This window comes from Stigmatopora argus, chromosome 4, assembly GCF_051989625.1.
Source record: "Stigmatopora argus isolate UIUO_Sarg chromosome 4, RoL_Sarg_1.0, whole genome shotgun sequence".
Taxonomy (NCBI): Eukaryota; Metazoa; Chordata; class Actinopteri; order Syngnathiformes; family Syngnathidae; genus Stigmatopora; species Stigmatopora argus.
In genome coordinates this window covers 23,304,074-23,316,681 of record NC_135390.1, presented here as the reverse complement: position 1 = coordinate 23,316,681, position 12,608 = coordinate 23,304,074, and the positions used below count along the sequence as shown (strand labels likewise).

The 12,608-nt window shown below is 57.6% G+C and overlaps 2 protein-coding genes across 7 annotated transcripts; both read right to left on the bottom strand.

Moving 5' to 3' along the window:
- Window positions 1-72: 72 nt before the first annotated feature.
- On the bottom strand, window positions 73-6,214 carry pi4kb (phosphatidylinositol 4-kinase, catalytic, beta). Of its 5 annotated transcripts, none has more exons than XM_077598492.1 (13): window positions 5,931-6,214; window positions 4,398-5,018; window positions 3,950-4,279; window positions 3,521-3,559; window positions 2,597-2,824; window positions 2,243-2,482; window positions 2,071-2,177; window positions 1,872-1,976; window positions 1,662-1,785; window positions 1,331-1,596; window positions 1,099-1,231; window positions 861-981; window positions 73-636 (listed from the first exon to the last, which is right to left on the bottom strand). In XM_077598492.1, the coding sequence occupies exons 2-13, from the start codon at window positions 4,986-4,988 to the stop codon at window positions 455-457; spliced, it is 2,466 nt and encodes an 821-aa protein (XP_077454618.1). In that variant the 5' UTR covers window positions 4,989-5,018; window positions 5,931-6,214; the 3' UTR covers window positions 73-454. The 5 variants fall into 5 exon arrangements, with proteins under 5 accessions (XP_077454618.1, XP_077454617.1, XP_077454620.1 ...); XM_077598491.1 differs by having other exon boundaries at window positions 5,935-6,214; XM_077598494.1 differs by having other exon boundaries at window positions 2,249-2,482; window positions 5,935-6,214.
- A 286-nt stretch (window positions 6,215-6,500) lies between these two features.
- selenbp1 (selenium binding protein 1) lies at window positions 6,501-12,544 on the bottom strand. Of its 2 annotated transcripts, XM_077598501.1 has the most exons (13): window positions 12,483-12,544; window positions 11,737-11,751; window positions 9,619-9,672; window positions 9,423-9,535; window positions 9,116-9,301; window positions 8,881-9,001; window positions 8,616-8,798; window positions 8,273-8,454; window positions 8,103-8,181; window positions 7,901-8,022; window positions 7,731-7,817; window positions 6,869-6,987; window positions 6,501-6,789 (listed from the first exon to the last, which is right to left on the bottom strand). In XM_077598501.1, the coding sequence occupies exons 2-13, from the start codon at window positions 11,738-11,740 to the stop codon at window positions 6,627-6,629; spliced, it is 1,413 nt and encodes a 470-aa protein (XP_077454627.1). In that variant the 5' UTR covers window positions 11,741-11,751; window positions 12,483-12,544; the 3' UTR covers window positions 6,501-6,626. The 2 variants fall into 2 exon arrangements, with proteins under 2 accessions (XP_077454627.1, XP_077454626.1); XM_077598500.1 differs by lacking the exon at window positions 12,483-12,544 and having other exon boundaries at window positions 11,737-11,835.
- Between the last annotated feature and the right edge of the window lie 64 nt (window positions 12,545-12,608).

Here is a 12,608-nt window from a genome sequence, read left to right as displayed (position 1 = left end):
CAGTTTATGTAGCGTTAGCGTCAGTCAAGTCCCTCTTTGTGTCCATGCTTCTCATTTGACAAACACAAAGCGTTTCAAGTTCATCACACTTTTATTTTGACAGGTCCACGGCGCATGGAGGAGTACACTTGTTTTGGCCAACCATCATCGCTTGACTGGCTTCGAGTGGTGCAAAAAAATTGGGCGGAGCCACGTCCATCGACGGGCGGGGGTGTTTCGGGGGAGGCTCGTCGGACGGCCACGAGACAAAGACTCGCGCGGGACCAAATCGGGCAACCACCGACATCGGCGCGCCAGACGGAAAACCCACCGACCGCTCGGCGCTTGTTGGGGAGGGGAGGACAAAAAAAAAAAAAAAGAAAAGAAAAGAAAAGAAAACAAAACACCTGAGAATGCGGTCTTCTTGGTGGCGACGAGGACGACAGACTTCCTGGAATGCTACGGCGGGGCGCGGTCACATGATGCCGTTGGTGAAGTACTGGAAGCCGTCGTAGAGTTTGGTGGTGATGGAGCGCATGGAGCCCAGCACCATCTGCTCCACCAGAAGCTGCAGCTGCTCCTCGGTCAGGCTCATGTGGAAGCGTTCCTTCAGGCCTCGCATGGTGCTGGATCCGTGGAAGCAGGGCAGCTGCGAACCTGCGCCACACGCGCAATACGCTCTGGTGTCGGCACGTGCGCCAATCCCATCTGGCCCCGTACAAACCATTTGAAGCGGGAGGACTGGTCGGCCAATGAGCCGTGACTTGGTTCTAGTCGTGATTGGCTTTTGGAGCAAATATGAACCATTGGGAGCCAGGCCTCCCGCTTCCAACAGATTTGGCCATTTAGTACGCGTTGAAAGGAAGGCGGCGCGGCCTGACCTTGTTGCATGATCTCCACGATCTGCAGCACGCGCTCCATGTGCTTCCTGGCGGCGATCAGACCCTGCAGCATCAACATCTTGTAGTAGTTGAACATGTCGCCGTCGGGGCCGCCCATCACCTGAAAGCCAGGCGCCGGCGGGGGGAGAGGGGGAGGAAGGAGAAGGAGAGGGTTAGGGCCACGCGAGGGCGTCGCGAGGGCGTCGCGAGGGCGCCGTCCGTCGCCCGAGCCACTCGCCTCCACGAACTCGGCGGTGAGTTTAAAGGCGGACGTCTCGAAGCCCAGGTTCTTGGGGGAGCTGGAGAGGATGAAGCCAAAGTCGATGTGGATGATGTGACCACAGGCGTCCAGCAGGATGTTGCCGTTGTGCCTGCGCCAAAGGAGGAGAGCCGTTGAGCGGCCGACCAAGGAACGGACGTCCGAGCCAACGAGCCCCCCCACCCCCTGACCGACCGACCGACCCACCCACCTGTCCTTGACCTGCAGCAGGTAGCAGATGAGGCTGTATCCGGCGCAGCTCTGCACAAAGTTCCTCTGCGCCGAGAGGAAGGCCTCGGTGGTGGGCGCGCCGTGCTCCTGCAGGAAGTAGTCCAGCAGCGACAGCTGGCTGTGCTTCTTCACCTGATGCAGCGACACGGCGTTGACCACCGGCTCGATCATGCCGCTGTCCGACGACAGCACCAGGATCTTGTAGGGCTTGAGCCACAGCGGCACGCGCTCCACCTCCCAGATGGACTGCGCGCGAGAAGGTCGGATCGAAATTTGCGGCATTAGCGCCGCATTGACACCGGACGGCTCACCTTGAGCTGCCGCAGCACTTGGTACGCCAGCAGCTCCTGGCGGAGGTCGTCGCCGCACTTGACGATGACGGACAGCAGGCGCCACGACGGCACGTGCCCGTAAGGGGAGCCTTCGCGGATCCTCCTGAAGGAAGACGGCCCGGGTCACGGGAGGGACGTGACGCGATGTGACGCGACGGGACACCCCGCCTCTGGCTGCCCGTGGCCTACCGGACTTTCTCCTCCCAGGGCTCCTTGAGGGCCACGGCCGACGGGTCCTCGGGGTCCCGCTTGAACGTGGTGGGGGTCTGCGCCAGCTGCTCCGACAAACGCCGCCTGCCACCGAAAGGGGGCGGACCGGTTGGCACGCCCGGACCGCTTCGTCCTCCGGGGACCGAGCGAGACGGCGACGGCGACGGCGACGGCCGACCTGATGTCGCCGGCGGCGATGAAGACGGGTTCTTTGCTCTCCAGGCTGGAGACGCTGTCGACGGAGAACTGGCTGATGTTGTCGCAGCTGGCGTGAACTTCGGGAAACTGCCACAGAGCGCCGGCGTGAGCGGCCGTCCGTGCGGCGGGGAGAAGGAGAGGCGCCCGCCCACCTCCACCTGCAGATCGCCGATGTCGTCCACCGACCAGGCCTCGTCGTCGTTGTCGTAGTTGGGGACGGTGGAGAAGACGGCGCCGGCGCCGCCGCCGCCGGCACGCTGCTCGGCGCCGCAGTCGGGCAGGTGCTCCACCGAGCGCGTGCTCCTGATGCGGTTCTCGGGGATGCGCGCCGGCACGTTGGCCGTCTCAAAGTCCTCCACCTCCAGGACCTCCACGTAAATCAGGTAGGGGGCCTGGCCAGAGGGGAACGGAGGTGAGGTCGGTCGGGCCAGGTCGGGAGAGGGAGAGGAGCCGGCGAGTAGCCGGCGGATAGCCCTTCCTGGAGCCCCTCCCCTCCTCCACCTCACCTTGTCTTTGGAGTTGAGCACCACGGCCTGGGTGTGCGGCACGCGGACCACGTGGTGCTCGAAGGCGGCGGTGGGCAGCCAGACGCGGCCCGGCAGCTTGTGGTTGAGCAGCGACAGCTCCGAGATTAGACGCTGCGTCTTGGCCTCTTTGGTGGGCAGCGTGGCCAGGCGCTTGCCGATGCCCATCAGGGACTTCATGAAGTCTCGCTGCGGCGCCAGACGCACCGGCTGGGGACCGCCCACGCGCACGCACACACACACACACACACACGACAGCGTTACACTCACTACGGCGCGCCTTGAGAAAAAGCCGCGATATGACAAGAATGGAATGCTGCGTTTCCCAGATTCAGGTTGCGGCGACATCAGCACAAAAAGTCACAACATCGCAAAACCTAGACATCACATTGCCAGGAAAAAAATGTGCTCATTTTACGTCATATTCCGGGGAAAAAAGGATGATGTTGTATTTGAGAATAATCAAGGTCAAGGGACCAAATATTTCCAGCATCAAAGTTGTGACTTTTTGCGCTCATGTTACGACTTTTTCAAACCGGACCATTTTCTTTCTCCCGATACCGTCTCGTCCAAATCATATTTGCAGCGTATAGTTCCCTCGCCCGGCAAGCTGGACACCCCACGCACGAGTCGAGTCGATCACCAAAGGTCGCAGACAAAAAGATGAGCGGGCAGATCTGGGCAAATTGAAAGAGGCGTAGGCGCACGTACCACATTGCTTTCCTTGAGATTTGAGGAGGCGGCATCCGGCGAGTGAGGCCGTCACGCGGCCGCGTTCCGACATGGCGCGCACGGCCTCAATCGTCGGAGCCTCAAGTGCAAGAAAAGAAGAACCGGCCCGGAACCCCGACGGACGGCGGACGCGTTTCCCACCAGGCGTCGGGTGGGAGAATTTACAAAACTTACAGTCACGCCGATGTCAACACAGTCCCAGTCGGAGCTTTCCTAGGGGTCACAGGTCAGAGGTCAGGGGTGGCTCGGACACCACCTAACGCCAACGGGGTCCCTCTCGCTTGGACGGGGGCAATTTGCGACAAGCCGGCTTCGGGTAACCGTCTCCGGCTTGTGGTAAAACCGCCTCCAAACCGTTGGCTTCTGTATCCTCGCCAAGGTCGCGGGGGTGCGGGAGCCCATCCCAGCTAACCAAGAGCACGGCCCGAACACGTCGTCGGCTCATCGCGTGGCACAAAATGATTGGATATGAATGGATGGTGAATCCCGCCGGTGGCTCACGAGCAGAAGCGCGGGAAAACGCGCTCGGCGTGGCACGGGCTAGCTAAAGTACGGCTCGGCGTGAACCGGCGAACGGAAAGCGGCCGGCGGAGAAGCGCTCACCTCGTCGTGTCCGCTCTCCACCTTGGGGTTGCTGGCCGTCCTCTTCAGGTTGCTGCTGAGGCTGACGGCCACGGCGGCGTCCGACTTGGAGCGCTGGTGCGTGCGCTTGGAGGGCGACAGGCCGGCGTGCTCGGCGGCGCCCGAGAAGGGCATGGGGGGCTCCCGTCGGGCGCGGCCGCCGGCCGGCTTCAGCTGGTCGGACAGGATGAGCTTGCGCAGCTTGGCGCCCCGCGAGTGGCGCTGCGTGGAGATGTGCATGTCCGAAGAGTACGCCGCCAGCAGCCAGGCGCACTGGAGGCTGAACGAGATACTCTGCCTGCAGCGGTGCACCTGGGACAAACGAGAGGGAGTCGCGTTTTGACACCGGCTTTTTCCACCGGCCGGCCTAGCCTCGCTCTTTTGCTAGCCTAGCTACGGCGACGGGGAAATAACCGCCGGAGGGACCCACCACGTAAGGTTTGATGGCGTCGCCCACGTGCTCGTCCATGTGGACGTACATGTTGAGGAGCTGCGGCAGGAAGAAGTCCACGTCGTCGTGCGGGAAGCTGAAGAGGCGGTTGCCGATGTAGGCCTGCACGCCGGGCTCCTTGGAGTTGTGCAGGTACGAGATGGCCATGGAAACGTCAAAGAGTTTGGACTCGAACAAGCGCAGGAGCCACGACTGCTTGCTGGACGAATTGGGCTGCGGGTGCGGGCGCCGCCGACCCCGCGCCCCGCCGCCTTCCTCGTCCTGGGACGCGCCGTCCGGGCGGGCGTCCCCGTCCTCCGCCGGGGCGTCGGCGGGCCGCAGCTTCAGCTTGTGCAGGACCTCCCGGCACGCCCGCTCGGCCGCCACCGGGTCGATCAGCGGGCCCCCCTCGCCCGAGCCCTCGCTGATCACGCCCAGCGGGGGCGTGGGGGCGGAGCCCGAAGACGGGGAGGAGCTCGGGGAGGGGGGAGAGGGGTTGTCGCGGCGACAGGGGACGGGGGACGACGCCGGCGGCTGCTGCTGCTGCTGCTGCTGCTGCTGCTGCTGCTGCTGCTGCTGCTGCTCCTCCATTGAGAGCGCGGGGAGGCTCCGCCCACCTGGCTAGGGCACAAAAGAAAGCATACAAAAACATTGCCTTCCGAATCGAGCGCGTCCAAAAGAGGAAAATGCGGCCGGCGTCCCGTTATTCCGCTAAAATGTGGTTGTTTCAGAGAAAATACATTCAACGTGTTGATTGACGGATCTTTTGGTAAGAAAGGGGATTCCGTTTGGAGGCCTGGGGTCAAAGGTCAGAAAGGGATGGGTGCAATTCGCCACGCCATGGACACCTATCAGCGCCAAGGGCACTAAAAAGAGAATCCATACGTCTTGCCGATTTTAAATAGACGCCTACACTTGGAGTCGTGGAAAATTGGACCAGGACCGCTTTGGACAAATATGGACGAGGATGACAGACAGCAAAAAAGGGTTTTGGCCTGGCCCAGAGTCCTCCGTGGATTTTTTTCTTCCTAAAAGCCTACAGAGCGGACGCATTCCGCGGCCAAAAACTTGGTGCCTTTGCAGCATTCTTTCTCTTGTGTCTGTCGATCGGTCACATGACACAAGTGAATGGGAAAATCCAGAAAGCTGTCTGCTCTATGAATCACTTTTTCCCCCCATGACTCGACCACCCGATCCCAAAAAGCCTCACACTGTATCTGGGGTAAAGGCCACGTTAAAAGTTGAGACGTGACTTGAGCTGAGATGAGTTTTCCAATCACACGAGTCCGCAACGGCGACAACAACAACATCAACGCGTCTTTCGTGACTAGCAGCTAGCATTAGCTTTAGCGCACTCCCGACTGGCAGGAGATTGGGGGCTAGCGGCTAGCTAACAGTGGATGCGCACCGACGTGTGTGTGTGAGTGTGAGTGGGTATGTCGCCGGCGGCCTGCCTTAAGCTAGTTCGGCGCTTTCTTTTAGCTTCGCTGTCATGAGCCAACTGTTGCCGCGAAGCGAGAAATAAATACTTACTTACTTGCTTGCTTGCCTGCCTTCCTTCCCAGAGCTAACTCGGAAGCTGAGCTGCCATTAGCCGAGCTAATGGTTGACACCGTGCGTCGCTACGTCGGCTACGCGGCGGCTACCTCGTTCAACTTTCGCGGCTGTCAATCGTGCGCTCCCTCCGCTCAACTTCGCTTCCCCATGGATGCTGGTGGTCTCTTGTGTCGAAGAGCCGAGGGGCAGCCGCGCCGGATGCCGGTGAGCCGTAGCCTTGACCGCCAGGGGGAGACGCGAGCCGCCGTCGACGCAGCCTTCTGCCCCCTGTTGAACGCCAGACGATGGGCGCCATATTGGTCGGGGCAACCAGTGTCCAAAGAGCAATGAAACCTTTCCCCAAATTTAATTTACAGCAATCTTTTGTCTTGTTTAGCTTCAAACGATGGCGCAAAACCTCCTGAGAATATTCAACTTATTATAAACCTGGAGGACTGTCTTCTCCTGGCCATTGAGGCCAAGCCGAGAAGGACGAATATTTGAAAAAAATGAAATGAATTCAAAAAGGAATTGGCTTGAAAGGAGGGAAACAATAACACAAACAAGTTTTTTGTTTTTTACGTGTCAATGTTTTATTGGAAGATGTCACGCGATAGTCGGTAGTGCACGGTGTCTTCTTTACTGGCAAGTCGGAAGGCTATCCACGAGCGAGTTTGACGGCCGCCCGCTCCCTCACAGCCAGATGTCGGACGTGCAGTCTCCCCCGGGGTACCTCAGCTCGTGAGCCAGCGCCGGACCGCCGGGTTCTTTGCCAAAGTCCACCAGGAAGTCGTGGTTGAGGCTCAGACCCCCCCGCTCCGAGTCCACGTCGATCTGCATCATGACGGAGCCTTCCCTGGAAGTGGCGTCCGGTCGTTTGACATCCAAATGGCCTGGCTGCGTGCGAGCGAGCGGCCATGACGGACGGTGCTTACCGGACCATTTCGGGATAGAACTGTTTGTCCCAGCCGCTGTACAGCGACGTCGTCACGTACAGCCTGCGACCGTCCAAACTTAACTGCAACATCTGGGGGCCCCCGTGGATACGCTTTCCCTGGGCGGACAGATTGGCACATGCAAGTTGACTCGATTGTTCATTTTCGGTCACTGTCATTTTCAGGTACTGGCAGGTCACTTTCTCTACATATTAGGACCATCTGGGGTTGCTTCCTAGACATTCATTCATTCATTAATCTTCTGTACCACCCATCCGCGAAAGGGTGGTTGCCAGAGCCTAACCCAGCTGTCTTCGGGCGAAAGGCAGACTACACCCTGTGTCTCTGTGCGCTACGGCTGACTGGTCGGCAGTCAGCCGTAGCGCACAGAGACAAACGACCATCGGCAACCCCCAATCATCCCACCACCAGTGGGAATTGAGCCTGCGCCTACCTGCACCGAGGGTGAGTGAACCTCTACACTACGAGGCGGTGTTTCCTATACATTTGGGATCATTTTTTCTTAATTTATAGGTGACCGTTGGTTGTTTTCGGGTCACTTCCTGTACAGACTGGGACCGCATGGGGTGTCTTCCTATAGCTCTGGGCTACTTCCTGTTGACTTCGGGGCCTTTTAGGTCCCTTCCGGTGGATTTCCAGGCGCCCCGTGTCCAATCCATTTTCAGCGGTCGGTACGAACGAACGCGGGCGCCGACGCTAAGGTGAGCCGAGCGCACGCTTGATGACGGTTACGGGATAAAAGCTTGCGTAGGTGGGAATAGGTGGGCCAGGACGGAACATCCCACTGCCCCGGACCGACAAAAGCGTAGAGCGGGCGGCGACAAAGTCGTCCCCGCCGTACCTGGATGAAACGAGGGGCGGGCTGCTTTTCCGGCTCGTCCAGGGCTCGTACCGGCCCGTCGCTGGTGAGACTGCCTCCCAAAAACACCTGAAGACAGAAAGAAAAAGAGCGAGAGGGTGCTAGCCCCAACTGCCGCCATCGTCGCCGGTACGCAGCCGCCGCCGGCGTACCTGTCCGACCAGCCGAGGCTTGCGGGTGTCGCTGATGTCGTACTGTCTGATGTCGCCGTGCAGCCAATTGCTGAAGTAAAGAAAGCGGTCGTCCAAGGAGATCAGAATGTCAGTAATCAGACCTGCGGAGGGACAAACAAGCCAGTGACGCGACGGCGGGGCGCTAGGGGGATTGGGGCTCGCTCAGCTCGACGTGGCCCACCCGGCATCTCGGGGAGCATCCATCCTTCCACCTTCTTGCCGGGAACGCCGATGACTTTCTCCGCGGCCCACTTCCCCGTCTGGAGGACGAGGCGGAAGGATGAGCGCCCTACGAGGAGACGGCGGAGGACGGCGTCGGCTTCGGGCGGGGTCAACCCTAACCGTGCTCACCGCTGCTTTGTAGAAGCGGAAGACGCTCCCCCTGAGGGCGCAGCCCACAAACCCCTCGGCGGCGTCCGGGTCGTGGAGGAAGCGGATCTCCAGAGGGATGGCACCCTCTTCTCCCAGATCCAGAGTCTGCACCCTCTCGCGGGTGCTCCAGTCCCACACGTGCAGGGAGGTTCCGTACTGGCCTGGCACGAGCGGGAAGCGGCTCACTACAACCCCGACCTCCGCCCGGCCTCCTCTGGAAAGGATCCGCTCGGCCCCCCGACGACGGCGACCGCACGCACGGTCGACAAAGCACGCTCCCGAACGGACGAGCGGGGGCCCAAAAGGAGGTCTTCCGTTTTACCTTCTGCCACGTGTGCGGGGTCGAAGCCCCCGGCCAGGAATTTGGGAGCACCCCACTCGCTGCTGATCATCACGTTGTGGCGGGGCTGGTACCAGAAGTCGTAGCCGAAGGGAGCAGCCTGGCCGGGACGCTCCCAGTTGCCCGTCACCTCGAAGCTCTCGCCGTCCAGGAGCACGAAGCCGCCTGAGGGGAGAAGGGAGGAAGGGAAGAGCGAGGAGATGATGAGGCGAGGGCCGGGCGAGGGCCAAGCGAGTGGAAGACTGACCTTTGCCATCCCCGGACGGGTCTCCCATGCAGCTGACCAGGATCTGACCGCTGGCCAGGCAGTGGCTGGTGTGAGGGTTGGCCAGGCCGCATTTCCAGTGCAGATCCACGGCTTCCACCGTCTGGCGACAAAGAGGCAGGTGGAAGGGTCGGCGGGACCCATCGCCCCCTCCCGATGGGCTCTGGCTCCAAGCCGGCGGGCGGAAACCGGCGCAACCCAAGCGAGCGAGCGGGACCTTGTGGAGGGCGGGCCTCCTGGGATCGGTGCCCACGTCCACCACGTAGATGCGAGAGGAGATGAGGGCGGGCAGGATGAGGCGGTCGCGCTTCCTGGAGGCGTCGCCGAAGCAGCTGCTGCAGGCGTTCCAGCCGCTGTGGTGGAGCTCGTCGTTCACGTTGGGCATGGCCAGGCGGTGGATCACCTGGAAGACCCAGCGGGGAGCGTGCGTATGTGGACGGACGGATGTCGGCGGCCCGCTCTTTTGTGTCGATCGCCGTGCGCGGCCCGGAAAGGATGTCTTTCGGTCAAGACGGCGCCATCACCTGGCAGTAGGTCGAAGACTCGGGGTCCACGTCCACGGTGGCCAAGTAGTCGGCCTGGCGGGTGGCCGTGTTGCGGTAGATGCACGGCAGATAGACGATCTTCTCGCGCTCACCTTGAAACCCACACGGGGAGTAGGCGGAGGGTCGGGGGCTGCCGTGGAGGCCCGAGTGCACCCCCACCATCCCGGTCACTCACCCTTCATGGCGTGGCGCGGGCTTGGGTATCCCGGTCCGCATCGCGAGCAGGCGGCTGCACGCAAGAGAGGCCAAAGGTCACGGGACGGCGAGGAGCGGAAGGGAGCCGGCCGGAAGCGGCCCTCCCCACCCCTCGCTTCAAAATTTTCCTTTCGCCATCTTTGGCGGGCCGCCGGCCAAAACTTGACGCAATATTGGACCGGTACGCAGCCGCTAGAGCAGGGGTGGGGAACCTTTTTGACGAAGAGAGCCACAAACAATTCATATTTTCAAATGTTATTCCTTCTGAGCCATACTACCAATTTAAAAGTCAAAATACATACATGTAAATAAAGTGAATAAAGTGCCTTTTTTTTTTGTAATTTCACCACTTTTAAAGTGGAAAAAACTGAATATTTTTAAAAAGATTCTTATGCTGTTGCTAATCAATGAGAGGATGCATTCCAGAAGAGTCTACTGCCCAAAAAAATGAAGATTAAAGCAAAAACAATGAAGATTAAAGCAGTTCTAAACGTAATATCTCAGTTCTGTCAACAGCGATTTCCATATTTTAGCTCACAGGTTAGCAAAGAGCCAGATGCACCCATCAAAAGAGCCACATGTGGCTCCCGAGCCATAGGTTCCCTACCCCTGCGCTAGAGGTAAGATCGGCCAGAAAAAAATCCAGTCCGATCCATCCGGGCCTGCGGGTATTCATTTTGGGCCCCAGCAACGAAGACGACGATTTGCAGGGAGCGATCCTGAAGCAAACGCCAAGCTTCACATTTGATTTGTGAGGACTCGGGATTCCCGACGAGCCGAGTCGGGAGGAGGAGTGCAGCTGATTTATGGATGGCTTTTGTAACGAAATCTAAGTGAAACAAGACTGTGTAAACATTGACATCTTTTATATGATAATATAGATGTTTGGCAATTGTTGAAATGGCCGCTGCTCAGCGCGGGCGGAGGTGTCAGCCAGTCTTTTTGCTGTCGTACTAAAGCAAAGCGCCACATTGACTACATTCAGCGAAGCCAACGCACATTTCTTTCTTGTTGCCTATTGAACAATCCATTTGAATCTTTTCCAAAATTCCTCTTACTGGTACCGGTGCGTGTTTAGTTGATCCTGAACTTCTTGGCAGAGCATGCGATGGCCCCGCCTCCAATTGCAATGACGTTACAGCGTTTCATAGAAATTCCTCATGATTTATTTGAACTATTTCTTAGTTTAGTATCCACACATCGTTTTTACTATACATTTTTAAAAACATTTATTTATTTGGGGGAAAAAAGTCAGCGAGAGAAACCACACATGCTTTCAGTGTTTTTTGAAACCCGGCCCGAAGTACTAATGATTGTCATTTTAGACGCGACCCTACCCGAAATTTGGGTTCGGGCTCAAGACCTTACCTCTAGCGGCCACGTATTTCCAGTCTATTCCCTGGGGGGGGGGGGGGTGTCAACCTCCTTCCCCACTCCCGTTTTGGCCCGTCTCAGTTCCTGGCGTGGGCTAGCCATACTCGTGTTTGGAGGAAAACTCATTTCATTGGATTTATTTATTTTAACGCGAGGCGAGGAGACAGATTGGAGGGCGCTCATAAAGGGAGCGAGCGCCTGTGCAAAAGTCCTGCGCCGTTAGTGAGGGTGTAAAGGTCACCCGCATATATGAAAAGTTAAAAAATAAACTGGCTGCAGTTAAATCCAGCCAGCACACGCTGCTTTGTGTTCCAATCCAGCCGAAACTGGCTGGATGGGTGGAATTTGGATCGTGCAGAAAGCAGCAGCAGCAGCCCCCTTGAAATGTCCCCACTTTTCAGCCAGTGGGTCAAATCACGCATGATTGAACTCAGGCCAAAACGCAGGCTAAATTTTGTTTGCGAGTCCGGACGGGTCCCTTTGGGTCGAGTTACAAAGGAGCAAAGGGCGATTCTGACCTGACCTGAGACAGGAATTTGCGAGAAAGCCAATTGACTTGGCCAAAGTTAGGACGGACGAGATCGATCGATCGATCGATCGCACGCACGCCCGCCCGCCCGCCTGGTCGAGCCCGATTGCTCGTTAGTCTAAACAAGCATCGCGGAGAGAAAAAAAAGGACATGTCGAAAGAAGACATTTTAGCAAAGAGCGGCGGGACACTCACCCATCTTGAAGAACGCTTTCCTCGACAGAGACGAAGGAGCCGCAGGGGGGAGGAAGGAGGGAGGGAGGGAGGGAGTGAGGGTGGGAGGGGGTCAGCGAGAGGACAAAGTTTGGAAAGCTCATTCGAGGTAAATCGAAGCCTGCGCTCGAGCGTCCCCTGGTGGCACCTTTTTCTTTGGCCTTTTTTGGGACAAAGCCTCCAGTCATCAGCTCGGCAATTGGATTCAAATTGTGGCCCAGATAAGCCCGAGCATAGTGTAAGATTATATCAGTTTTTGTAAATATAAAAGCATCGTTCTCATACAAACTGTGAATGGCTGACATGTCAGCATAAACAAGACTCAACAGTCTGACTGAATAATCAATCTTAGTCTTGTGATTGGGTTGACATGTCAGCACAAATGCTCAACTGTCCGACACTGATCAGTTACTTTTTTTCCCTGCAAATGACTGAAACGTATCTGTCCAAAGTCCTGCTGACAACTGTCACTTTTGCCTGTAGTATATAAGACTCACTCACTCACTCACTGGTCATTGGGTGAGAGCTGCAAGGACAACAGACTGTGAGCGATCACGCTGTTTGAGCTCTCCCCACCCATTTCTGCAGTCCAATAATAAACCTATTTCCTTTAAATTGGTCTCACTCTTTCTTAACCTGCTCCTTAAGTTGTTTTTCAGATCTATCACATAGTTATTTTATAGCTTATAGATATCTTATTTTAGATTGTGCAGTATTTTAGAATTTACCTTGCCAGGACGTGACTTTTTAGATGACTTATTTCTCTTTTTACTGGGAAAACACACTTTGTGGAGTAGCACCAACCATTTCGTTGTACGCAGCTGCGAATGATGACAGTAAAGGCTTTGGATTGA